Source organism: Elephantulus edwardii, unplaced genomic scaffold (genome assembly GCF_000299155.1).
Source record: "Elephantulus edwardii isolate Elephantulus edwardi_28Jun2011 unplaced genomic scaffold, EleEdw1.0 scaffold00055, whole genome shotgun sequence".
Taxonomy (NCBI): Eukaryota; Metazoa; Chordata; class Mammalia; order Macroscelidea; family Macroscelididae; genus Elephantulus; species Elephantulus edwardii.
Window position 1 is genome coordinate 7,938,027 of NW_006399805.1, and position 25,598 is coordinate 7,963,624.

General features: G+C 45.5%; 1 protein-coding gene across 1 annotated transcript in view; it reads right to left on the reverse strand.

Annotated features, from left to right (window-relative positions):
- DGKI (diacylglycerol kinase, iota) overlaps positions 1-25,598 on the reverse strand; it is a 341,252-nt gene that overhangs the window by 155,138 nt on the left and 160,516 nt on the right. Inside the window, exons 18-21 of the mRNA XM_006887211.1 lie at positions 24,287-24,360; positions 21,270-21,381; positions 11,740-11,939; positions 4,873-4,935 (exon numbers count right to left, since the gene is read on the reverse strand). Of these exons, the coding sequence (XP_006887273.1) occupies positions 4,873-4,935; positions 11,740-11,939; positions 21,270-21,381; positions 24,287-24,360 (449 nt within the window). The remainder of the gene's footprint in view (positions 1-4,872; positions 4,936-11,739; positions 11,940-21,269; positions 21,382-24,286; positions 24,361-25,598) is intronic.

Consider the following 25,598-nt stretch of genomic DNA (forward strand, 5'->3'; position numbering starts at 1 on the left):
ATGGTATTTGAACAACTGGCCATATAGATTGGGGAGGGGGGGGGGGGGGGAGAAGAAGAAGAAAGAACCTTGACCAAGGATTTATATCTTTTTTTTTTTCAAGGCAAGATTTGCTTTTAATAAATCTTAATTCGTTCCAATGCTGGCATGGTATCAAAAATGTAATTTTCCCAGGATAGATTTAACTTCTTAGATAATGCATAGAAAATAGAAACTTAATGCTGTAAGGTTAATTTTAAATTCACAATCATTAACTCTAGATTAACATATCAATGTAAACAGGCTCAATCTAATATTTAGTCTACAGAACAAAGTCTAAAAACAGGCTATATTAAAAGAGACATCTATAAACAAGGCTTCATATCTTACATTAAATTTAACTAAAACCAGAACACAGATCAAAGTATCAAATAGAGGGCTAGAACTTTTTAGAAGAAATTGGATAAAAGGTTGATGGATGTGACACCAAAAAACAACTGTAAACCAACGTGCACACAAACACATGGTTCTGACTTCATCAAAGTTCTATAATTACGACCTTGTTACAGTGAAAACTGTAATTACAAAGAGACTGTAAGAAAATGAGAGACAGAAGGACCCCTCCAGCACCCCACTGCCTCGAGCCCATTCTGACCCACAGCGACCCCGCAGCACACAGCACCACCGACTCACGGGGTGCCTGAGGCCGGGAGTCTTCATGAACCTCACTACCCAGTGCTCTTCTGCATGGCGACTGGTGGATTCAAACCCACCAATTTTTCAGTTTGCAGCTGAGCGCTTTAACTATCATACCTCCAGCATGCTTCAAAAGGCACATTAAAAGAAAATAAAACATAAATCACTTATCTGACATAGATCCTTAAAATAAAAACTCAATAGGAAGAAAACTATTGTTTGGCCATGGGCAAGTGACTGAGAGAGGTCCTTCACAAAGAGCAGGTGAAGGAGCAAACGAGGCTATGGAGATGTGTCATTGCCATCAGGGGAAACAACGATAAGATACCGCCTTAGGACAAGGTTAACACTTTCAAATGCTAGCTGTACTAGGTGCTAGCAGGGACACAGGGCAACTGAAATCCTGGTTACTGGTAACAAAAATAGATGGTGCAACTATTCTGAAAATAGTGTGTCAACTTCTTAAGCAGTTGTTTATTCCTAAGGGAACCGTAACCGCCAACCCAAGTAGATATATGCACATTCATGTTTATCACGGCTTTGTTCGCAATAGCAAAGAGCTGGAAACAACCTAAGTGCCCATCAACAAACGAATGGATAGAGAAGCTGTGGTATAGTCACACAATGGAATACTATGCAGCAATGAAAAACACAGAACTCATGAAATATTATACAAAATGGGTGACCCTGGAGGACATTATGCTGAGTGAAATATCTCAGTCACAAAAGGAAAAATATCGCATAGGACCACTATTGTAAAACGGGACTTGACATCAGGGTTGTGAAAAGACAAAGAATGAGGGGAAGAATGATGTATACCATATTGAAACAGATAAGGGAGAGAACTGTTTAAAAGGTATATATGATTAGGTATTATTGTCATGACAGAGTCCAGAACGAAGGCTGCACAGTGGAGTGGACTTGGGGGGAGGGAGTGTAAAACAATGAAAGAATTTTTCTTTTACTTTTCAAAGAGAAGAACGAATTGGGGGGGAGGGGTGAGCAGGGAGAAAAACACAACAATGAATGAATGGAAGGAAATCTAAAGTCTCTGTAAAGTTTCGTTATAATTATTTTTTAAAAAAGAAAAAAACACACAACGCAACAAAAAAAAGTTCTTTACAGGCTTACCATATGACACAGAAACAGATCCTTTGGTATTTATCTTAGACTCCTACCTGCTAAAACTAGAGAAACTTATATTAGATATAACCTGCTGGACAATATTTAACTGCAGCTGTATTGATAATGCCCTCAAATTGGAATGAATCAGGATGTCCTTCACTGGACAGCAGGTAACAATCTATGAAGCATCCGCATGACACAATGACACTCTGCAATAGCCAGCAACAAGCTATGGCCACACGCAACAACTTCAACAATTCTCAAAGACGTTGTGTTGAGTCAGAGAAGCTAGCTGCATAAAGTTACACATTATGTGAATCCATTTACATGACATTCTTCAAAATAAAAAACTGTAGCGGTCAGTAGTGGCCACAGAGTCACGGAGTGTGACAGGGAATAGATGCCGGGGAGCTTTCAAGGGTGAGGGGGCTTTGCTGTCTCCTGATTATGACGGTGATTCTGTGTGTCTAAAACAAACCACGTGGCTGTCTAGTCAAGTCCAACGCGTGTCTCATGCACAGGTGTGTGTGCTCGCAGGTGTCCAGCTGCTGATTTTTCAGAGGGAGACCACCCAGTCTTTCTCTCAGGATACAGACCTCTACGTGGGCTAAAATGCACGTTGTTTTTATTATGTGTCATCCGCTCAACCACAACTGCATGAACATCAGATTGGAAGTCTGCCCTAATCTTCACCATCCTCACGAACTCTGGCATGCTCAAGGCCATTGTCAAAAGTCACTGTGTCAGTCCTTCTTGGGGAGGGTCCTCCTCTCTTTCTCTGGCCTTCTATCTTCCCCAGCATGACGTCTTTCCCCAAGGACTGACCACTGCTGACAACATGTCCAAACCGTGCAGGAAGGAGTGTCACCACCCTGGCCTCCAAGGAGTGTCCTGGCTGCCCTTCCTCCAAGGTGGATTTGTCTGTCCTTTGCGCAGTCCATGGGTGTCAAGATATGCGACAAATAGTTATTTTTATGTGTATTAAATATTTTAAAACAAGTTTAATATTAAGCACATAATGAAATGTCATTCATTTGTTGGAAACAACAGCTAGGTGTGCTTGTTGCAATGTATCTTCACTAGACTGTTGTTGTGTGTGTCATCTAGTTGAACCAACTCATAGTTATTCCTAGAGTGAGTTTTCAGAGCAGTCAATCTGACTGCCCGTCCTCCTCCCACAGAGAGGCTGGTGTATTTGAACCACATGCCACTGGGACTACAGTGCAACTTTCTATCACTAGGCCACCAGAGCTGTACACTAGACAACAGAATACAGCTATCTGTGGGCATCACTTCTCCAGGGTGAGTATGTGCTCTGCTGACCTCTGAACAGACTGTGGTTGTTATTGTTAAGTGCCATTGAGTTGTAGAGGACTTAGAGCGACCCTATGAACAAAAGTCCTCGACACTTGTGTGACTTTCATCCTTTCTCCAGGTTCATAGTTTCCAGAGGCAAGCTCTTTACCGAAGTGGATGCCACTCCTGCTTCCAAGCTTGTTTTAATCAGGGAGCTCCACCCAACACTGTCCACCATGGGTAACCATTATTGCATTTGACACACCAGTGTCAGTGTTCAGCTTCACAGCAACCACAAGTTACTTCTGTACTCCAAGGTGGGCCTTGGAAATACTGCAGATTTTGCTTCACACTTCGAAATAGCATGTGTACTGCAGTAAGGCATTCCCTGGTTGTGCGGTGTGTTACGTGTTAGGGTACTAAGGGAAAAGTCTGGAGTTCCAACTCACCAGGTGCTGTCAGGAGAAGAGACACTCTCCTCCTGCCAAGTGTCGCGGCCTCAGAAGGCAGGTAGAGGGGCTCACAGTGTGCATCAGCTCAATGCAGTAGAGGGTCTGGTTGGGTTTTGCTTTTGTTCTCTCAGTGCATTGAAAGGAGTGTTTACGGTTCTCTCAAGTCTGTTAAGTGTTCGAAAGCATTGTAAAAACATTCGCCATATTATGGGGATTATCAAAATGTGACAGAGACACAAAGTGAACACACACCGCTGAGGAAATGAGGCGACACGCTTGCTCAAGGCAGCACTGCCACAAGCCTTCTGTTTGTAAAGATGTGGTCTCTGAGAAGCAGCAAGGAAAGGCCAGAAAGCTGGCTGAGCCAGGCCTCACGGAGCGTCAAAAGCAGGGGACCCTGCTTCCTGCAGGAAGACCAGTAAACGAACTGGGTGTGGGTCGTCACCCTCAATCATTTCGTGGGGGAAGGAGCAGGAGGCAAAAGAAGCCTCCTGTTACAGGGGGTCATTCAAAGCCAAAAGGGTCCTGGAACACCCTAAAAAATAGTCAAAGGTGTTTGACAATTCTCTCTCTCTCTCTCTCTCTCTCACACACACACACACATACACTAGCTAAATAGAAGTTGGTAGTTGGAGCGTTTGGCATAAACTACTGATTGCACCATGTGCCCTCGTGAATGCCCTTTACCAAGGTCCTTACTAAGAAATCGGTTCATCTTGTAGATTCAGTCAGGACTTGCTCTAATAATTCAGGAAGCTCCACCGAACACAATTTAACAGGAAGCATCTTTTTGCTTTGTTTTGTCCTGTTGAAAAGGTCACGGGATACCTTCAGTTAAACAAAGTCCAGCAGTTTACCTATGGTCATATGTTATTGGAAACTAACACAGCAGGATTCCTCTCAGATCAAGCCTTAGCTTGCTGCAGTTCCCGGACATTCATGTGCTACCAACGCCACGGTGTCTGCATGGACAGACATGCACAGCTCCACCCGGAGTTTACCAGATCCACCAGGAGTCCATGGTGGGCACTCCCTCAACGCCCCTTGAGGCCTTGATCACGGAGCAGCCTGATGGCATCATGACATTTCCATAAATAGTGCTTTCTACCGAACTATATATATCTATATAGTCCCCCACATCATGGGCCTCCAAGCATTTGATCTGAAACTAAAGTCCTTAAGTCTCTTAGAACAGGGGCACCTCCCAGCTCCACCTCAGGTCACAGAAGAGGCAGAGGAGGAGAGAAAGCACGTCCACTGGCGGCCTCCTCGGTCCTGAGCCCTGGGGAGGAGAGAAGACCCGAGCTCGCGCGCTGGTACTCACATGGAGAAGGAGCCCGGGGGAGCCGAGACTCTGCGCAGGTCCGCAGACTGCACCTGGTGGATGCTAGAGGGCGGGGAATGAGCGAGCACACAGCGGACAGACAAGGGGCACGCGGGGGAGAGAGAGAGACAGAGACAATTTAAACAGAAATCGAATGAGTGCTCCACCCAACAGCAAGCCAGATGAAAAAGAAAACAAAGGCAGCCACAGAAGTCATCCAAAAAGCAGGTGGGCGTGACGAAGCCAGCGTGACACATGGACAGGGCAGACTCTGGTGGCCACAGAGCGAGGGCCGGGCGAGCCTGTGCGGGCAGGTGGGCTCCGAGCTCTGCCTGCGGGGCCAGGGTTACAGGGGTGCTGGCTTCTGGGGTGCTTCCTGAGCCCCTCCTGGCTTCCTGTTCACCCAGATTGGGAGAGAGCTCATGCCCTCTCCTCCCACACGCATACAGGCAAGCACGCCTACATTCATGCAACAAAACACATACACGCACCCCCAGAGTCACATGCACAGACAGCCACATACACACTCGTGTGCACGTGCACACGCCCACACCCACACATCCACGTGTGTGTCCACGTGTCCACACCTCTCCATGTACACGCTCAGGCACATGCAGCCACACACACACGTGCACATACAAGTGATCATACCTACCTGTGAGTCCATGTGTCCACATATCCCCACATACACGCTCATGCACACACATGCTGCACACATTCACACACATGCACACATATGAGATCATATACACATGTGTCCACACCTTCCCATGTACACACTTGGGCACATGCATGCCTCACACATTCACACACATGCACACATATGAGATCATATACACATGTGTCCACACCTTCCCATGTACACACTTGGGCACATGCATGCCTCACACATTCACACACATGCACATACATGTGATCATACCCATGTGTGTGTCCTTGTGTTCACACATCCCCACATACACACGTGGGCACATGCATGCTGCACACATGCACACACATGCATCTACACACATACGCCCTCATGCACACACCTGCACACACACACACACACACACACACACACACACACACACACACAGAGCCATGCAGAGGGCTAGGCTGGTGCAGGAAGTGTATTTTGGAGATAAAAGGTCACTTGAGACCTTCCCCTGAACCCTGATGACTCCTCTGGAAGTCGAGAGTCTGGCCTTAGTATCATTCTGGGCAGAAGACAAACGTCTTGACAGGAGTAGAATGACAAAGCATTTCTGACGTTACACAAATTCCAACTTCCTTTTGTTCAACAGCAAAGGCTTCTTAGGAACTCCAAGCTGCTGCCTGGGAGCCGATTCCAGCTCCTGGGGCCCGGCAGGACAGAGGGCAACTGCCTGCTGTGTTTCTAAGTCTGTCTTCACAGAAGCAGATGCCTCATCTGTCTCCCGAGGAGGGAATTATCGGCCTTCTGATTGGCAGCTGAGTGCTTCTACCATTGCACCACTAAGGATCCAAAGGGGGCATGATTTCATCACGGTGAGGCCTTCATCCCACCTGTATCCTTGTAAGAAACAGGAACACACGGACTTTTCTCCTTTATCAAGGGCGAGCCCTTGATGGCATGAGTTGTAGTTTAGGAAACTGCCCAAGTTCTTCTCTGTCACTTTCTGCTTCCCTCTGCTCTCTCACAGGCTCAGGGAAAGTTCTGCTGTAACAGCAGCAGACTTAGCTCCCCGATCCCACCTCTCCTGGGCACAGACTCACCCGGGCGTAAATGCCAGGAGTGAGCACCTATTCCAGGCTGTGCCCGCCCTGAGGGTCTCAGAGGGCATCACCTGCAGCCAACACTACTCAGCAGCTGGGGTGGCTAGAACCAGGAGCTCACGTCAAAGTCAGCCAGCTACAAAGCCTACCATGGATGGACACTGCCATGGACCATGGATTGGACTACATTAAATCAGCTGTACGTAACTAGCAATGCGATGTAATGGGTCCTCGTGATCTGATGGGCCACAGCTGTAAAGGCATTAAGGAGTGGGTGCAAGATAAGCCCCTCACAGCCCTGATCTGATGTCAGGGAATTTCTTGAGCTGTAGCTTGTGTAGTCTTTTATCTCAGGAAAGATAAAAGTGGAGGAAAGCGGGGAAGGGGGAAGGGAGGGTAGACTCGGTACCACCAAGAGAGAAGAGCCGGGGCTGGAGAGAGTCCTGCGGGTCGGGGCTCCTGCGCTGGGAAGCTCCTAGAACCAAGGGACACAGAGAGAGAGCCTTCCACTGAGCGGCGCTCTGAACCGAGCCTCCGCGCCTCCACTGCGCCTCCATGCCTCCAACATGTCCGGCCCTAGAGGTCTGTGTGCCGGCCATCCACCTCCACTTCCTCTCTTACAGCAGCACTGGGTAACCAACCGACCACTTACAGTGCAGCCTTCATGACCATGAATTTAGGGCAAGAGTTATCCTAAGATGCTGGAAGTACGTTGCATTTCTGACTTCCGGAAAGGAGCTTTTCCAATTGCGAGCACAGGGTTCTCTGGCTTTGATAGCAATCAGATATGAGTGCAGACTGAGAAGCAGCCAGCCAGCCGCCTTCTAGTCAGTTCTGACTCACAGGGTGCAGGGGTGTATCAAAGTAGAATTGTGCTTCACGTGCTTTGTAAAGGCTAAATCCTTAGAAGCAGGTGGCCAGGCCTTTCTTCTGAGGTGCCTACGGTTGCATTTAAGTCATCAATCTTTTTAGTCAGCTTCTGCAGATGTTCACTGTTTGCCATGTTCAGGGACTACTAATCCTAGATAGAGGTCCTCAACTGTCATTTGGGGCGGGGAAGGTGAACTGGAATTAATATTCTGAGTAGTTTCAAGAACCATGGAGACACACTTGTGTTCCTGTGATGGGCAGAGCCCATGGGCCCAAGAAGGCCCACCCATCTGGTTCCCACAGGAAGGCAGAGAACATGATTCTAGACCAGAGCATCCTCCATAAAGGAAGGCCAAGTGGCACCATGACGGCCAGGGTTTACCAGTTCCTCAGGGGATTCCAGAGACCTGGGAGACACACTCATGAAACTAATATGTATTTACCTTCCACATGTTATCCTGAGATATGGCCAAGCTCTGTCTATCTTATTTCAGTATTACTGTCATTTTTTTTAAGGGTCTTGCAGTTGTCTTATGTGGAGCAATGGTTAAGCAAGGTCAGAAGTTCTAATCCATCAGTAGCTCTGAGGAAGAAAGCCACGGCAGCCTGCCAACATACAGATGCTGGCCTCGCTGACCCACGGGCAGTTCTACTGTCCCGCAAGGTTGTCTGGGTCAGTTCTGACTAGACGGGACACAGCAACAGCAGCCTTGGTCTATTTTGTATATCATTCCTGGGAACTGGAACAGACAGCTTTCTAGAGCGGATTTCTGGGGAAGTCATTTATTCGCTACAGTTGTACTCACAACTCTCACGCCTCTAACAACCACTGCAAAAGCGCAGGGCATCCCTCCCACAGAGGGCTCTTTGGCAGGGACCTAAGGACCCAGTGGTTCTGCTGTGGTTATGGAGCAGAGAGAAGGACATCAAATGACCAGATGTGAGTTGGAAAGGATTCTGAGGACAAATGATATTTCAACAGACTCTTGGACGTTACGTGAGGGATCAGGTGGACATCACACAAAGAGCAACAGAAAAGCGAAGCCATGACAGCTAAGCCACGGGCTACGGTCCCAGGCCCAGCAAGGTCTCCCCGAGCATGGGCAGAGGGTGAAGGAAGCAACCATCAATGTCTGGTATCAATACCAGGGAGGAGAAGGCTTCCCGGTCCGGGAAAGGCGGTGCTAGCTAAAATCCAGGGGAAGCTCGTCTGTCCAGGGCAGTGACACTGGGAGTGGGCCATGCACAGGAGCACATCTCGGTGATGGTGCTCTCAAGAGGGTGCACGTATTGGGGCTGATGGTGCGGTCTAGTGGAGGAGAGAGGTCCTGTGAGACCTGAAGGTCTGAGTAACAATGTGAAGGGAGATTTCTGAGAGCGTGGCAGCTGGCCTACGTGAAGTGGAGGTGTCTGACGTGGCCAGCAATAGAGTAGAATCACACAGAGCGAGCTCTTAGCACATGAGTTTCTAGGGAAACTCTGGTTGCCTCAAGGATAAGGGTTCAACCCAAAGGCAGGTGGTTCAAATCTACCAGGTGCTCCTTGGGCCAACAATGGGGATCTCCTCCCATGCAACTTGCAGCCTCTGAAAACCCGTTGGAGGGTCAGCTCTGAGTTGGTTCCAACTCAACAGTAACAACAAGAAGAACGACAACAATGGGCTATGCAGATAAAGATGTCAGATGTGCTGCCTGAGCCTGGTCCTAACCTCTCCTGGGAGCTCCCCCAGGAACACCAACATTCAAGGGGAAAGGAGAGTCTGGGCACCTACAGAGCTGGAATCTCAAATACTCACATGAGCTTGGGCGTGAAAGGAAGAGATCCATTAAGACAGAATGCAGAGTTATCGTCTTCTGATTGAGACCTCAATAAATGAAAAAGAAACTGCAACCGAGCCCACTGCTGCTGAGTGGACTCTGACTCCCGGGGACCCTACAGGACAGAGGAGGGCTGCCCCAAGGGGCCTCCGAAGCCCGAAACAGACAGCCATATCTTTCTCCAGCACAGCAGCTCTTCAGCTTCAGATACCCACCTTTTGTTCACGGTCAAGCTTCTTAAGCACCGCACCACCAGGCTTTTAGACACACACAGGCCCTAAAACTAGAATTCTGATGCTATTTCAAAGCAGTTCTCTTTTCTCCCTTAATGAGGTAGGGAGAAAAGAGAAAAATCAAACAGAAGGAAGCCTGAGTGTGTGGACATGGTGACTTTCTGCCATCGTTCTGGAAGACATGTTCTCTGTATTTGTTTTCTTAAAACATGTGTAGTGATTTTTCTTAGAAAGCTCCAGTGGCCGAGCGGACAAGGGGCTGCACTGCCCACCCAAAGGGCTGGATCTACCAAAAGTGTGACTCTTTTCAGTTGTTCTTCGGGAGAAAGATGAGCACTTTCCCCCCTTCTGATGACCAGCCTCTGAAAACTCTCTGGAGGGTCAGCTGTGAGTCAGTGCTGATTTGATGGCAATGAGCTAAGGTTAGAGTTTATGATCATCTCACACAGGGAGCTCTGGTGGCCCAGTGGTAGGAAGCTGTGCTGCAATCCCTAATGCGCACTGTTCAAGTCCACTGCTCTGCTGGAGAAGGATGGGCAGTCTCCTCCTTTGTGCTGGAACAACACTTCACAGCTTTTTTCACTGGCTTGAGGCTGCCTGCATGCGTGCATCACTGCCCCCTGGTGGAGAGGACTGCACCTTTGGGAACACGTGAACTGAAACCCTATCACGTCACATGTATCATATGTCACACATGCCATGAGCATGTGAATAGAACAACCATAATGATTTTCATATGTGAAGGAAGCCCAAGCCTCAACAGTTTGGGTACTGAGCTAATAGAAATTCTTTCTCAAGGGCAAGAGTTTAAACTCAACACCTGGGACTCATGGTCCCCAAACCACAGCTCACCTTTGGCTGCAGTGGGACTAGGGAAGCTGGTGAACTGCATCCAATTGCTGTCACTCTCTCCCCGTTTTAGACTTAGAAACACAGCAATTGTATATCAAACCTAACAGACGGCTGAATATACAAATATCCAAGGCAGAGAGGAAGGGAAGCGTCAAAAGCATCAGGAATGAGCAAAGCATTTTATAAACTGCAAAATGTAGACACAGCAAGAAATACAACCATGTCTCCAAACCATTGCTGAGGAAGCCAGATCTCACGCCTCAACCTCAGGCTTGGAGACAGACACTAAGAATAGAAGACTTCGAGAGGATGAGCGAGGTAAGGCTTATTGTCTTGCATGTCCCCGTGGAGAGAGGCAACATACAGCTTTGGCAATAAGCTCGGGCCCCACTGCCACTGGTTTATTCTAAGAAGTTCAGCAGATGGTCACGTTGGCTCCATAATGCAAGGTGCTCCCAGAAAGCCAGTCATTTGGGACAAATAGGTAACCATGCACCATGCACAGACAGAGGCATCTCTGAGGACACCTCACTGTGACAATAATGACCAAGACTTTGTCCTGAAAAGGCCTTTCTTAGGGGAATTAGTCAAGGAGGCACAATACAGGGAAGGTACTCAAGGATGCCCCAAATCTTCATTTTCTGCACCTCTTTTTAACTCCTAACAGATGTGTTAATCAATAGCTGGATTAAAGCACCGGTGACCCGATTACTTGAACACGTAGTAGCTAAACTCAAATCATGACTACCTTATATTAAGCACGTTTATAAAATGCCTAAGAAAGGAGGGACCCGTTTTGTTTAGGGGTAGATAAGACAGCAAAGGGTTAGAGAATCATTAATAGGGCTGGGGAAAGTTTATGGGTTCACAAAGGCAAAACTATGTGGTAAGCTTATGGGTTCACAAAGGCAAAACTGTGGAAAGGTTGGTGTAGATGTGACCCCCAAAGTGGAGACATTAGGAAAAAGACAACCCTTGAGAAGCAAAAGGTCACACAGCTTCCAGCCTTTGGAGGGAATCAGCAGTTTCCAAGTGATGAGGGAAGAAGAGGCTACCAGCACACCTTCCTTAAAACAAAACTGAAAAAATCCGCCTATCTACACATAATTTAGGGACTCTTCCCACGAGCTCCTCGTTCTCTCACTAGATGTATTTCAAGAACCAACTTTCCTGCATGTGGTCATTTCTAAAAGAAGGTTATACTAACTGTGAATAAACATGAAGAAAAGTTCATAAGGACTGTTGAACTTTCTAAACCGCCCCTCTTCCAACGCAATGCGGCCCCAGACCACGCTGACGGCCTCTGCTGTCCTCCCCAAGGCCACCATGGGGATCCAGGCAGGCCCCGAGCTACTCACTCATTGAGTAAAGGCATGGAGGTTCTCCTCTTGCTCTTCTGCACCATGTTGGCCTGATTCCTCAAGGAGATGCGGATCATGGCCGGGGCCAATCTGCAGGGCTCCCCGTCCACTTGCATGGGGATGGATTTGTAGGTCAGAAGCATGACTTCCCGGCACTGGTGCAGCCGCTCCCCATGGCCCCCAACTTGCAGGGCAGCCTGGAAGAGCAAGTGTCAAAAGGCAGCACAGCGTTAAGGCCTGAGCGAGTGAGCAAAGCTGGGTCCCACGGCCCATCACGTGCAGCCAAAGGGCCGCCGCCGAGAATATTGATGATTGTTAGAACCCAGCATACCAGGAAACCGAGATATATCTCAATTAAAAAGGAACTGAAAATGTGACACTCTTCACGAGCAGGGCCATGAATTCTCATCGGCCATCCCTTTTCACTTTTATGTATTTTCAGTCTTACTTTGATCAACCTGGTTTAATATAAAAGCTGTTTACTGTTATTACATCTATAAAATAATCAACAGAAATGTTATTGTTGTTGCTGTTGTTGTTGTTGTGTGCTGTCGAGTCGCCTGTGACTCGCAGCGACCCTAAGTACAACAGCCCTAAACCCTGCTCTATCCTGTGCCAATTGCACTGTTTCCAACACACCCACCCCCATTACCCCAGTCACTGAATCAATCCATCTCATTGAGGGTCTTCCTCTTTTGTGCTGTCCCTCCACCCTCCCAAACATGATGTTCCTCTCCAAGGACAGGTCCCTCCTTGCAACATGTCCTAAGTATGTCCGACGAAGCTTCAGAATCCTTGCCTCCAAGGAGCAGCCTGGCTTCACCCTCTCCAGGACAAACCTGTTCGTTTTCTTAGCAGTCCTTGATATACTCAATAGAATGGAAAAATATAACTCCAACACCCCCCAACTCAGAAAAGCATTGGCATTGAGTTGATAGTGACCCATAGCTGACCCTCCAGCAGGTTTCTGGAGGCCGGAAATCGAGGTAGGAGACTGTCCATCTTCCTACTGTAGAGTGGCTGGTGGATTCAAACGAGCCACTTCTGAATCAGTGCACCTTCCTACACACTATGCCCCTAGAGTGTCCTTAAACGGAATGAAAGGAGGTGAAAGACATTAAGTAGATAATTTGAGATTGCTTTTATATCAATGAATGGATGAAAACTCAAACTTTTGGTAAGCTTTCACTAAAGTCACAATAAAAGTAAAAAAATAAGAGGTCCTTGAACACAGATAGTCTGTACACAACGTGTGTCTTAGGAGAAAAAAAGATGGCTTCTAAATGAGATTTAGAACTCCTGGTGGTACAATGGTTAAGCACTCACTGATTGATCACAACGTGAAGGTCTGAACCCACCACTGGCTGCCCGGGAGAAAAGATCTGGAAGCTCGTTCCTGTAAAGTTACAGCCTAGGAAGTACAAAGGTGCAGCTCTACTCTGGAACATTCTATGAACAGACGCAACAGCACCTAAGAACAAAAAGTATTCTTTACCTTTTTTATTGTTGTCGGGGTGAAAGTTTACAGAGCAAATCCCCCCTCCTGGTAACAATTTACCAATGTTGTGTTCATGACAGGTTGCAGTCCCTTCACAGTTAACCTCACTCCCCTCCCCTCTCCTCTCCCTGGGTTCCTGTTTATTTCCCTTCACCCTTCCTTGAAGCCCCATTCTGCCTTCTGAGCTTGATTCCTGCACAAACAAGGCCATCTCACTCTCCTGTGGTTAACTGTTCTGAAGTGCATCCCTCCCCGGAGCTGTTATTCACATTCCCAGCCTGTCTGCTGCTGGCTGAGAGGTGACTGCTGGGGGTGGGCGCAGTTCCAGGTATGAAGGGTGTCTACGGGTCCGAGACTTTGGGGGTCCATCAGTCTCCATCAGAGCAGTCAGTCCAGTCTTGTGTAGTATTTTGAATTTGTTCTACATCTTTCCGCTCCTCCCAGGACCTTCTGCAGCCCATCTGTGACTAATTTCCAAGCACGGGAAACCTCCTCAAGCGATTTATAACCTAGAGCGCTTACTCGGGGAACTCTGGTGACCCAGTGGTAAGAAACTGCACTGCAATCTCAAAGGCTAGCAGTTCAAGTCCACCAGGTGCTCCTCAGGACAAGGAGGGGTAATCTCCTCTCATGCAATTAACAGCCTCCAAAAACCTGCTGGAGGGTCAGCTATGGGTCAATTCGAACTTGATGGGACTCACAGTGCTTTATCAAGTGCAGGGAAGTAGCAAGCGCTGCTCCACCTGGAAACATTACGGGAAACATAGCAGCTTTGAAGGTCAATATCAGAAGCAGAAAGGCACTGTTTGCATGAGTGACTGAAGAATGGCATCAGGGAAGCATTGAGTCTCTGGTTCTTAGAGACCACGAGACAACGGCCCCTCTCAGAGAGTACTACTCATGGATTACTGTTCTCCACACCCCTTCAATCTTGTCCCTCCTTGGACCTCTCAAGGTCTCATCCTAGCCACCGTGAGAAGGAGAGGGTAGCAAGGCTAGGAAGAGCGAGGAGGGACAAGGAACAAGGTCAAAGCTTTGGGCCCTCCCCTCCTCACCTGCGATCATCCGGGATCCCCAGCTCATTCCTATGACAAGCTGCCCACAATAGACATCAGCGACAGATATCATCGGAGATGTGATGAGGACAATCAACACTAACACTAGATTTACAGTCTCAGGAACCTGGCGGAGGGACTTAGCTGTAACTGACTTGATAATCATGGGTGTGAGTTCAAATGTTTTAAATAAAAGAAACCATTTTATTATTTGAAAGAAGCAGTACTAAGTTAGAGTCCAAAGCCTTATTATGAATTCTTAAGAACTAGAGTCAGAAAGTAACTTTTCCATTTTATTAATAGAGTCTGCGATAACATCTAGAGAAAACATTCTTCATGACAAAGTTAAGGATGTCCTTCAAGGGCCCTTTTGCTCACTATAAGGAATGTTTCCAACATAACACTGGAGGTCTTGACATTGGCCTAAGCCAAGAACATAACATTAGAGATATAAGACATGAGAAAACAATGCAGACAAACACAGTAAGGTTCCCACTGATTGTTTTTGATGTTATGTGCCATCGACTCACCTGCAACTCATAGCAACAATAATTCTGAATATACCGTATCCTAAGCCAACCTCACCATCTCAGATACACCTATCTCCACTGTTACAGTCGCTGTTAATCTACCTCCTCCAAGGTCTTCCTCTCCTATGTTATCTCTCCACCATTCCAAGCTTGATGTCCTTCTCCAAGAATTGGTCACTCCTGACAACATGCCCAAAGTATGTAGACAGAGCTTCAAAATCCTTGCCTCCAAGGAGCAACCTGGTTTCACCCTCTTCAGGAAAGACCTGTTTGTTCTCTTGGCAGTTCACAGTATGTTCAGGACTCCTCTCCAGCACCACAGCTCAAAGGCTTTGATGATTCTTCTGTCATCTTCAGTCACTGTGCAACTGCCAGACGCAAAGCAAGCAGTTGAGATCATGACCTCAATCAGGTGGACCTTGGTCCCTAAGTCCCACTGATATCATTCTATAAATAAAGTTTGAACAAAAATTCAAGGGTCAAGTATTGAAACTCGTAAAAAGGTGATGGATTAATAGCAAGAAAAAGATCCATTCCCCTTACTCTAGCCTTAACAAAAAAATATAATGGAGAATAAGCTGCCATTGAAGACATCAACTAAAACCATAAAGCCAAGTTCACCTTACTTGCCAACAGTCTTCTTGTTTAGTGTGACTATCCTATAGGTCACGGGATCGATACACGGCTCCGGTCCACACCGTATAGGTGAGTGAAAAGAAAAGGGCTTTATCTGAAGACACCTCCTGCCCTTCTGATCATTTTAAAAAGTCCTCTGGTTAGTACTTGGCTGCGCTCTACCTTATGCTTAAGAGCAAAATCCATTGTTTTTCTCATTTTAAACAGACTCGAACAATTGCCCCTTCCACTCATCTCCTGGCTTCCAAATGCGTTTACTTGTATCACGTGGAACTGACCGACTGCCTGAGTCACTGCTGTCCAGCCAGAACCGACTCAGAGCTGACCAGTGGGTTTTCCGAGGTTGAAAACTGCTCAGGAGGAGACTGCTCATCTTTCTCCCATGGAACAGCTGGTGGTTGAACCTCCCGCCTTTGGGTTGGCAGCCCAACACCTTACCAGATGACCAGAACAGCCTATTGTGATGATGGAAGACTCCTTCACCAGGGGTGGCGTGTTGCTTGTGGCGTTGGCCAACTCTCAGATGAAAATGGAATACAATCTCAGAAAGGGTCACACGTCAAGACCAAACACACTTTATCCTGCTGGGAATTTATGATATTAACAAAATAAAGGTGAAAAACTGCATGTCACATCAATAGGTACAAAACCAATGTTCGATAAAATGCATCTCTCATTAGTGAAAAATGCTTTTAACAATGTAAGAGTAGAGCAGAAATTCCTCAAATCCATGAAGTTATCTGTAAATTAACAAAAAGAAAGCTTCATCTGCCTTCCTTTGAAAACTTTCAAGACTAAAATATCTGGAAAGGAACTCTGGCAGAACAGTGGTGAAGTGCTCAGCTCTAATCCAAAGGTCAATGGTTTGAATCCACCACCTGCTCCTCCTTCCCCAAACTGAGTAACGCTTGACAGAATTTTGAATTTTTTTTAATTAAAAATAGACTCAACATAAAAAAATTTCCTCAGCTATATAGGCAGGAAAGGTACTAATTACAATGCCTGATTGTGGCTTGTGAAGGATCCACAGAGGTAATCAGGTTACCAAGCTTTCAGTGAAGACTTCTCTTAATCAGTAGGAATGTCTTTCAACTAGTAGTATGAATTGAAGGCTTTGAAATTTGCAAACATAAAATTAAAAGTCTAACCTAAACAATCCTTTTCTTAGAACTGTCTGGTAATTATCTTTCAAATATCATAGCAAGCACTATTCTTTAGGCTTTGAATTGTCCATTCCTTAGACTTTGCTTCAGTCGTCAGGAATACAGTCTCAGAAAGGGTCACATGTCAAGATCAAACACACTTTATAAGTTACTTACTTTGTAAGTTTACTTATCAGTTGTTGTTAATGACCTTAAAAATCTATTACTTTTAATTATCTTGAACATTTCAGTTACTATTAAAAAGACTTTGTTTCTAAAATACTATTCATTATTAGCAACCCTTTTTAAGTACACAAATTCAAGGACTCAGCAGACCCTCCTTGAGTTCTCTGAGGATGTAAATACAGTGAGGGATTGCCCTTCTTTGCCCTGAGGAGCTGCTGGTGAATTCGAAAGGCCAGAGACGGAGCACCTCTGGGTTAACAACGCAGCACCCCCAGGACTACTGCCAGAACTCACAAGAAATACAGAGAACGCGCTCACACGTGCACAGTACACATGGATGATGACACTCACGCTCTAATAGAAACCTCTTCAGTAGATGTCTGAGTTTTCAAATAATTTGCCTGCTAAGAAATTTTAGAAGTTTTAATTCAATATAATAATAATAAGAAATGTAAAATCACGGGCTGAAAAAGAGGAAATTCATTCCAAATGAAAGAAAAAAATTCTGTACCATTATATGAGAAGTCAAATAAAATATAAATTAAAAAATAGATAGATAAATAAACAGAATATTACCTCAAGAACATGTGCTATTCATAACTATACTGAAGAAACCATAGTAAAGTCCATTGTTTGAGGGAGTTTCTGTCCTAAAAGCAATCTTAAATCACTAGAATCTCAGATTTAACTATTCATTTGCTGTTGGCTAATTCCCAGGCATTGAATTAGTTCTATCAAGCAAGGAAAAAGTAATCTGTATCATTTTAGCAATTGATGTGCTCTTGCTACAGAAGGCAAAGAGTGTGGTCTTCAGTATGGACTGAAGCTCAACATCAAGAAAACAAAGAGTTGTTGGTTTTTTGGTCCCCACCACTGGGCAAATTGGCAGCACCATGATAGATGGAGAAGAGATTGCGGTTGCTAACAATTTCAGCTTGTTCATATCCACAGTCAACATTCTTAGCACCAGCAGTCAGGAAATCAAAAGATAAATTGCATTAGTAAAATCTGTGGTCAAGGACCTCTCTGGAGTGCTGAAGAGCAATGATGCCAAACTAGAGACCAAGGTACACCTGATCCAGACCATAGTCTTTATAATTACTTGCTATGAATCAGAGAACCAGACAATGACTGAGAATATCAGCAAAAGAATAAATGCCTTTGAGTTGTTGTGCTGGAGAAGAACATTGAACATACCATGGACTGCCAAAAGAACTAACAGGTTTATCCTAAAGAGTGAAACCAACTTGCTCTTTGGAGGCAAGAATTTTAAAGCTCTGTCTCACATACTTTGGGCATGTTGCTAGGAGGGACTGGTCCTGCGAGAAGGATGTCATGCTCGGTAGAGTGGAGGAACAGCATAGAAAGACCCTGGATAAGATGGATTGACACAGTGACTGGGGTAGTTGGGGTAGGTATGTCTGAGACAGTGAGGTTGGCTCAGAATAGATCCAGGTTTAGAGCTGTTGTGCATAGGGTCGCTATGAGTTGCAGGCAACTTAATGGCACATAGCAACATCAATTGGATGGGAGAAAGAAAGATTTTGTAGGTACTCAAAACAGTATCTCTAAGTCTAGAGGGCCCATTTGGGCTTGATATATACTTGGAATCATTGTAGAGACTTTAGAGACATAGCAATCACAGGAAGCTGATGAACATGATTTGAAAGAGAGTGATCATAAAGACTTTGTGCAAAGGCTTGGCGGTTCAACCAAGCAAGGAAGGTTCTCCGCTATGCTTGTCTAGAGACACTACCTGAGGTAGGAAACCAAGAGGGGAGTGGAGTAGGCTAGACCATCCAGAGACCTGCGAGGTCGGGATTTCAGTTCTGATCTTGGGAGGAATGGCCAATTGTCTGCCATCTTCTTCTTGAGCCAGGAAACAGTGTCTGAGATTGGGAACCTCTTGGTACAGCAAACATTCAATAAATATTCACTCCATCAGTGAATATCTCAATACGTATATACGAGTATGTTTTTGTCAGTTTAATGCATTTATCATCACAGATAGTCTACCTGAATTGGATCTATTTGCTCTGGATTAGGTCCTAAGTAACATGCCTCTGGAAACTCTATGAACTTTGATAAATGTCGATAGTTGTAGAGGGTTTGCAGGCATTTTGTTCGTAGGGTCGCTATGAGTCATGCTTGACTCAAAGGCAATCAACAACAACAATGTCTCTGCCTGTCAGAAGCATAAGGCACTTTAAAAAGAAAGGCCTTTACAGAAGCTTCTCTTCTGGAATGCTGGTCAACATCGATCCTGGGTTTTGTACCACATGCATCATATCTTTCCCAAGATGACCAACTTGCCAAGCCAACCTGCCACCTCAGGTGAGGGAGGGTCTTCTGTCACACTCACCATAGGCTATTCTGTTACACTGCACGGACTCTGCACAACTAAGGGGAAGACATCTGAGATCCCTGAGGTGAGTGAAGAGATACCTACGTGGGTCTGTTTAGAAAGAGAAAGGCAATGGGTTTGCTTTCAAGTATAGGTCCAGCCAGCTAAGTGGTAACCAAAGGTTGAATGTAAAAACATTATTTTACTCACGTTATAAACCAATTTTGTGGCATGGTTTACATGAGAAATCATACTTTTTAATTAGCTCCTCATTATTTAAGAATAAGTGGAAATATATGACCAGATCTGGTTAGAGTTAGACCCACATCTACATTGACTTTATAAATGCAATTATGCTAAACTATAATACTAGGCGGTCTTACTATTGTCTGTGACTAATACAATAATGAATACTTAGTATTCACTAATGTCACAAGAATGGCCATTTCCTGTAGTCATCTCTATGCGATAGAAGACATGCCTATCTCATGCTTCCATGGACAAGATGAAGGTAAATGCAAATGATCAGTTTCTTTTTACCTACATACTTAAGTCTTTAAAATATTTTGGCACTGAGGCAATTCCAACTCATAGAACACAGTAACATTGTCCTGGGGCTTCCAAGGCTGTACTCGATGGCTATAGGCTTTGATCTTCTGCAGCAAGTGCTTCAAGTCCTCTTCACTTTCTGCAAGCAAGGTTGTGTCATCAACATAATGCAAGCTGTTGATTAATCTTCCTCTAATCCTGAAGCTACATCCTTCTTCATATCATCCAGCTTCTCACCAAAGAAGAATGAAGTCTTAAATATCAATTCTATCTCAACAGTCTGAAAACAGCCAAGTTGGTTCCAACTCGATGGCAATGAAAAAGAGAGACTTCAACATTAAGAAAACAAAGACCCACACCACCAGCCAGGAAGCCGTGTCAGGATGGATAGAGAGAAAGACTGACGTTGTCACAACTTCCCTTCATGAGCATTCACAATGAACACTCATGGTGGCAGCAGTCTCAAAATCAAAAGACGTGCTGCATTGAGGAAGCCTGTCAAGGACCTCTTTAAAGTGTTAAATGGCAAGATATGAGACCAAGGCATATCTGGTCCAAGCCATGGGATTTTTAAGTTGTTTCCTATGAATCTGCCAGGTGGGCAATGAACCTGAGAGATTGACCAACTGATGCCTTTGAACGGTTGTGTTGGAGAAGAATCCTGACCATACAATGGCCTGCCAAATGAACCAACACATCTGCCTTGGACGAAGTGCAGCCAGGGCACCCTTTAGAGGCAAGAATGGTGAAAGGTGGTCTCACTTATTTAGGGCAGATTGTCAGGAGAGGTCAGGTCTTGAAGAAAAAACAAAATCCTGGAAAAGATAGTGGATCAACAAAAGAGAGGAAGCCCTTCAATGAGATGAATCGACACAGGAACACTAACAGTGGGCTTGAGTATGTTGGCAATCCTGTGGATGGCACAGGGTCGGGCACAGGACGCTCTGCGTTTCACAGAGTCGGGTAACTATGAGTTGTTGCCAATACCAAGGAGACTCGCAACAGCGATCTCTACGGCAGCAGACTGGGGTATCTTCCCCCCCATCAGAAGCTAGCGCAATTGGGCCATCACTTTTCAATTAACAGCCAAACACTTAACCATGGCACCACCAGAGCTCTCTACTCAAGCCTTTAGTAAACAAAAAATAAAAATGGCATGATTTCTATGTGCAAGACGGGGTTTTGTGGTGGGATGCTTTTTAAATTAGCATAACAATGCAGCATTCCATTATGGGAGGAAAAACAAGAAACTGAACACTTAATCTTCACTTACTGAAATCCAAAAATTGAACATCAGTTTTGTTGATGGCATAAAGAGCAGTATTGTATTCCTGTACGCCCTAAGCCACTCAGTGTTACATGTTGTTGTCAGATGCTGTCAAGGACCACATTCATAATGACCCTGAGAACAACAGACCTGAACCTCGTCCTACTCTGCGCCATCATCACCATCTCCATCGCTCTACGGTGCGTACAGTTTGTGAGCTGATAAAGCAGGAGCGAGAAACAGACCGAAGTCCTGTGAAATGAATGACTCTAGCGATGAGGACATTCCACTCCAGTTCATTGAAAAGCTGCCCTGCTCACCAGAGAGGCCATGGTGAATCCAATGACTTCAATGTAGCCATCATCATGACGCTGAGGTTCAAAGTCATGGTGGTCGCCTGGATTTCCCCAGGGCATTGTACCAGCACAATATCTGCAAGACGAGAATAAAATCAGAATTACACCCTCTCCTCAATGATAGCGTGTTTCCAAGAACCAGGTCGTTAAGCAAACACTGGCATTAGGTGGAAGAGGAAGACAGCCACATCCGATCACAAGGGGACCACACCATGATCTGACTGTCAAATGGCATCTCTCAAACCACCGAGAAGCACGTCTCGGCCAAGTGGCACATGACCTTGACCACCACAGTGGGATGACTCTCCACACAACATTCTTTACTGCTCTGCTCCATGAATGCCATCGAGGCACAAAATAATCACTAGATGTTTTTCATTTTGTCATACATGTGAAATGATGGGTGAGTAGGGAGTCAAGAAGAGAGATGTAGATTTAGATTTATTCTGTATTTCTCAAATGTGTTGGTAGGAATAACACTTATAAAGTTGTTATTAAGTGCTGTTGAGTCGTAGGTGACTCATAGCGACCCTGTGAATGAAAGTCCTCAACACTTGTGTGAGTTTCATCCCTTCTCCAGGTTCACAGGGTTTCTGGAGGCAAGCTATTACGGAAGTGGATGTCGCTCCTACAGTAAGACATGACAAAGCTGGAAGCTGAGTAAGGTGGAACCTGCCCCAGAGAAATAAAATGGAAATATTTTTCACGACTGGAGAGTGATGGAAAAGGAGCACACACTCACAAACACGGAAAACATGAAAAACCTGAACAAACAAGGCAGTTCTAGCTCGCTCTAGCTTTCAGGGATTAATCATTAATAATCTGAATTTATAAAGAATCTGAATAATAAATAGAATAGTTCTCAGCTCTTCATTCGCATCTTTATTAGAAAAGAAAATGGATTTATCACAATCTCCAAAGCACTGACTGATGAAAACAGGACACCACTGACCATGGAAGTGCCCTGCTGTGGCTCTTCAAATCCATTACCTCGCAGCCCTGCTCCCTCTGTGACTGGCATATGGCCACTCTGCACTCTTCCACGAGTTATCTATACATCGTATTGGAATTCGGTCTTGGGGAACAATATTTACATGTTGGTAGAAAAGCGAAATGATAGGGTGCATACTGCACATGACAGATCCAATGGAGAAACATGCACTAACAGAGAGGGGGAGAAGGCGAGAGGAGGAAAGGGGGTGGGGGGTACGGGGAAGCCTGCGAAATCCAGACCACGGTGAGGTGGAACACATCAAAGGAGGAAAATGCAAATATTTTTTCACTAAAAGTAACACGTTTTAAGATTTATACAAAGCAACTAAAAATACCATGGCTTGATTCAGGTGCCAAGTTGGACAATGAATCAGGAAGATTAAAGAATAATTGATGCTTTGAATTGTGGTTTAAGAAAAGTATTGGATATCCTGCAGACTGTAAGAGAATCTGTGCCAGAGGAAGGTGTCACCAAGGAGCTCCTTAAAGGCCAGGATGCTGAAACTCTGTCTCGCCTACATGGCATCAGGAGGGACCAGTCCTTAGAAAAAGAGATCATGGCCAAGGTGATGGTTAGCAAAGAGAGGAAGAGTTCCAACAAGGGAGACTGACACGGTGGCTGTACCGGTGTGCGGGAGCATGTCAGATGTCACAGGCGACCGCGTGCCCATGGACAGCACTGCGTGACCAGAAGCATGAGGGCATCACGGAATAGGGCATACGTCATAGTTCATAAAGTCAACACGAGGAGTCATTGACTCGAGGGCACTTTGCAACAACAATAAAAATGAGAGCTGGAAAAGCTGAGGATGGAAAATCCGTGATAGCTGGAGAAACAAGGCAGTTCCCTTGAGCTGTGACCTTTACAGGTTTCACTGTCTATAGGACTAGAGCCACTCCACAAAGGCCCACTGTCATCGAGTTGATTCTGACTCCTACGAGCCCTGCAGGACAGAAGAGAACTGCCCACGGCGTTTCCAAGGCTGCGGTCCTTACTAGCAGTCCTTAGCTAACAGCCTCAGAGCTCTCCCATGAGCATCTGGTGAGTTCAAACTGCTGACCTAGTGGCTAAGGGCCGCATGCTTTTACCACAGCATCACCAGGGTCCTTGAGCTTAGAAAGGGAGGAGGAAATAAAGGAAATAAAAACATAGAGGAAGGTGGATCCAGAGGGAAGGAAATGAGAAGAAGACACAGTCAAAAACAAATTTAAAAAGGCGGGTAAACTCTCCCTCAGATTCCAGACCTTCTCCTTAAATGACTAAGGTGCCAATACTCCAGAAAAACAGTGGCCGACTCCTCCGAGTGTTCCCCGACGTTTCCCCCAGCCAGAGACTCACACAGAACTCTCATTTCCACCCAACTTCCTCTAAACGGAACACATTCACAAGACTGTGTGTCTGAGTGGCCTGGGACAGAAAACAAAAGGTCAAACATCCACCCTTCCTAACTCTTGGTGTGGGAACCGCCTATCTAATTTTATGCCACCGGGATAATGTGCTTATTTGAGACTATTTAATCTTAAATATCCCTTTCTTCTGAGGTCTATAATAGCACCAGGGAGAGCTGAAACCCTAGCTACAGCGTGCCACTCTAATTGAAGCTCTTTCTTCCCCCAAGGCAATCATCTGGTAACGCTTTTGAATCAACTCCACATTCAGATCAGGCAGGGAGGCTTCCTAACAAAGCAGAAGGAGGCTTATGGGAACAGGAGTTGATTCAAGTCAGCCATTGAAGTGGGGAGCAGTGAAATCGAAGAAAATGTGAGTGATACAGTCAAAGACGTCCTAAGGCACAGGCACACGCTCACAGCTGCACCGCACGGACCAGGCCCGAGAACAGAATTATCAGACCTGGAAAGCTTTCAGAAACCACCACGCTTACTGGTTCTCACTGTTTATGCCTCAAGTGCTTCTGACATGACAATGGAATATCTCAAACCATCACTCATATCCAGTTAGTTAAGGAAATCAGACAAGCTGAGCTTACCTGGGTATATTTAAAAATACTAGACACTGGAACTTCAGCTCCTGAATCTTTGGGGTGAGGTCGGTGCCGTCACACTGCAACAGGCAGGACAGAAAGGTCAGAAGGGAGAAGAGGACACAAGTCCCAGAGGCTACGGACACGGCTGGCTGGTGATGCCTGTGCCCTGCTGTTCACTCCTGTCTCTCCCATCCCTGCTCCCATGGACACTAGAGTCTGCAATTGAAAAGTCCTTCTGACGGTGGCCTTGCCAGACCCAAGGGTCAGCTACTTCATTTTTCATATTAAAAAAAAAAAATTCCAAACTAGCACTTCAGGCCTATGATTTTTCTTACAGTCAAAGGGACAAAAAAGAAAAGGTTAGAAAAAAGGTTTAAAAAAAAGGTTAAAAGGTTAAAAAAAAAGGTTAGAAAGTGTCTTTCTAACCTGGGCTTGTCATTAGGCCCTTGGGTCTGTGGTCCCAGCATTCATGAACAGGAGAATCAAGTTCAAGGTTAAGGCAACAACAGCATTCTCCTTCACTGACCTCTGGATTAAACAGTGGTAAAGAATATAGCCACTTGCTTGGTTTTTTAAAAATATGTTTCTTTTTAGAACATTTAAACACAATCTTTGGAACACAATTTAGAAGATGTTTGCTTTGCCGGCTTGTAAAAAAAATGGTATCTAACACTGAATTAAGAACTAATTCTAAAAAGCCATGGTAGTGCAGTGGTTAAGTGCATGGCTGCAAACTGAAAGGTTAGTAATTCAAATCCACCCCCAGAAAGTCCTGGTGTGCTCCCGTAACAGCCAAGAACGCCCCATGAGTTGGTTCTACCTTGTCACTGAGTCTCAATGAATCAAAATGGACTTGATGGTGCTGAGTGCAATAACTATAAATTCACATTATTGCCATTTATGTTTTTCTCTTACAATTTAATCTACTACAAAGCTTGACAGGACTTTGGAGCTAAAGTATTGGAGTCTTACAATGACTGCAGGCACCAAGAACCAGGGCAGCTTGACTTCAGCGGCTTTGCATGTGGTGCTTCTCAATGATTGGCATCATGCCCCAGACGATTCTCTGACTCCACTAATTAAAGGCCAGGCTTCAATTTCCCTTCCTCATCTCCCACTTGTAATAAAAATCAAGAGTAACCACTGTAGTTGTGACTAAGGACTTCTCAGTGTCCATGGAATAAAGCATGCTTTGATAATTCCTCTCCCATCTCACCAAGGGGACTTCCCACCAGAGTGAGACTTTCTCAGCCTCCCTGTGAGTCTGTAGAGCTTCCTTCAGATGAGTTTTGGTCTGAGCCAGGGATCTGGAAAG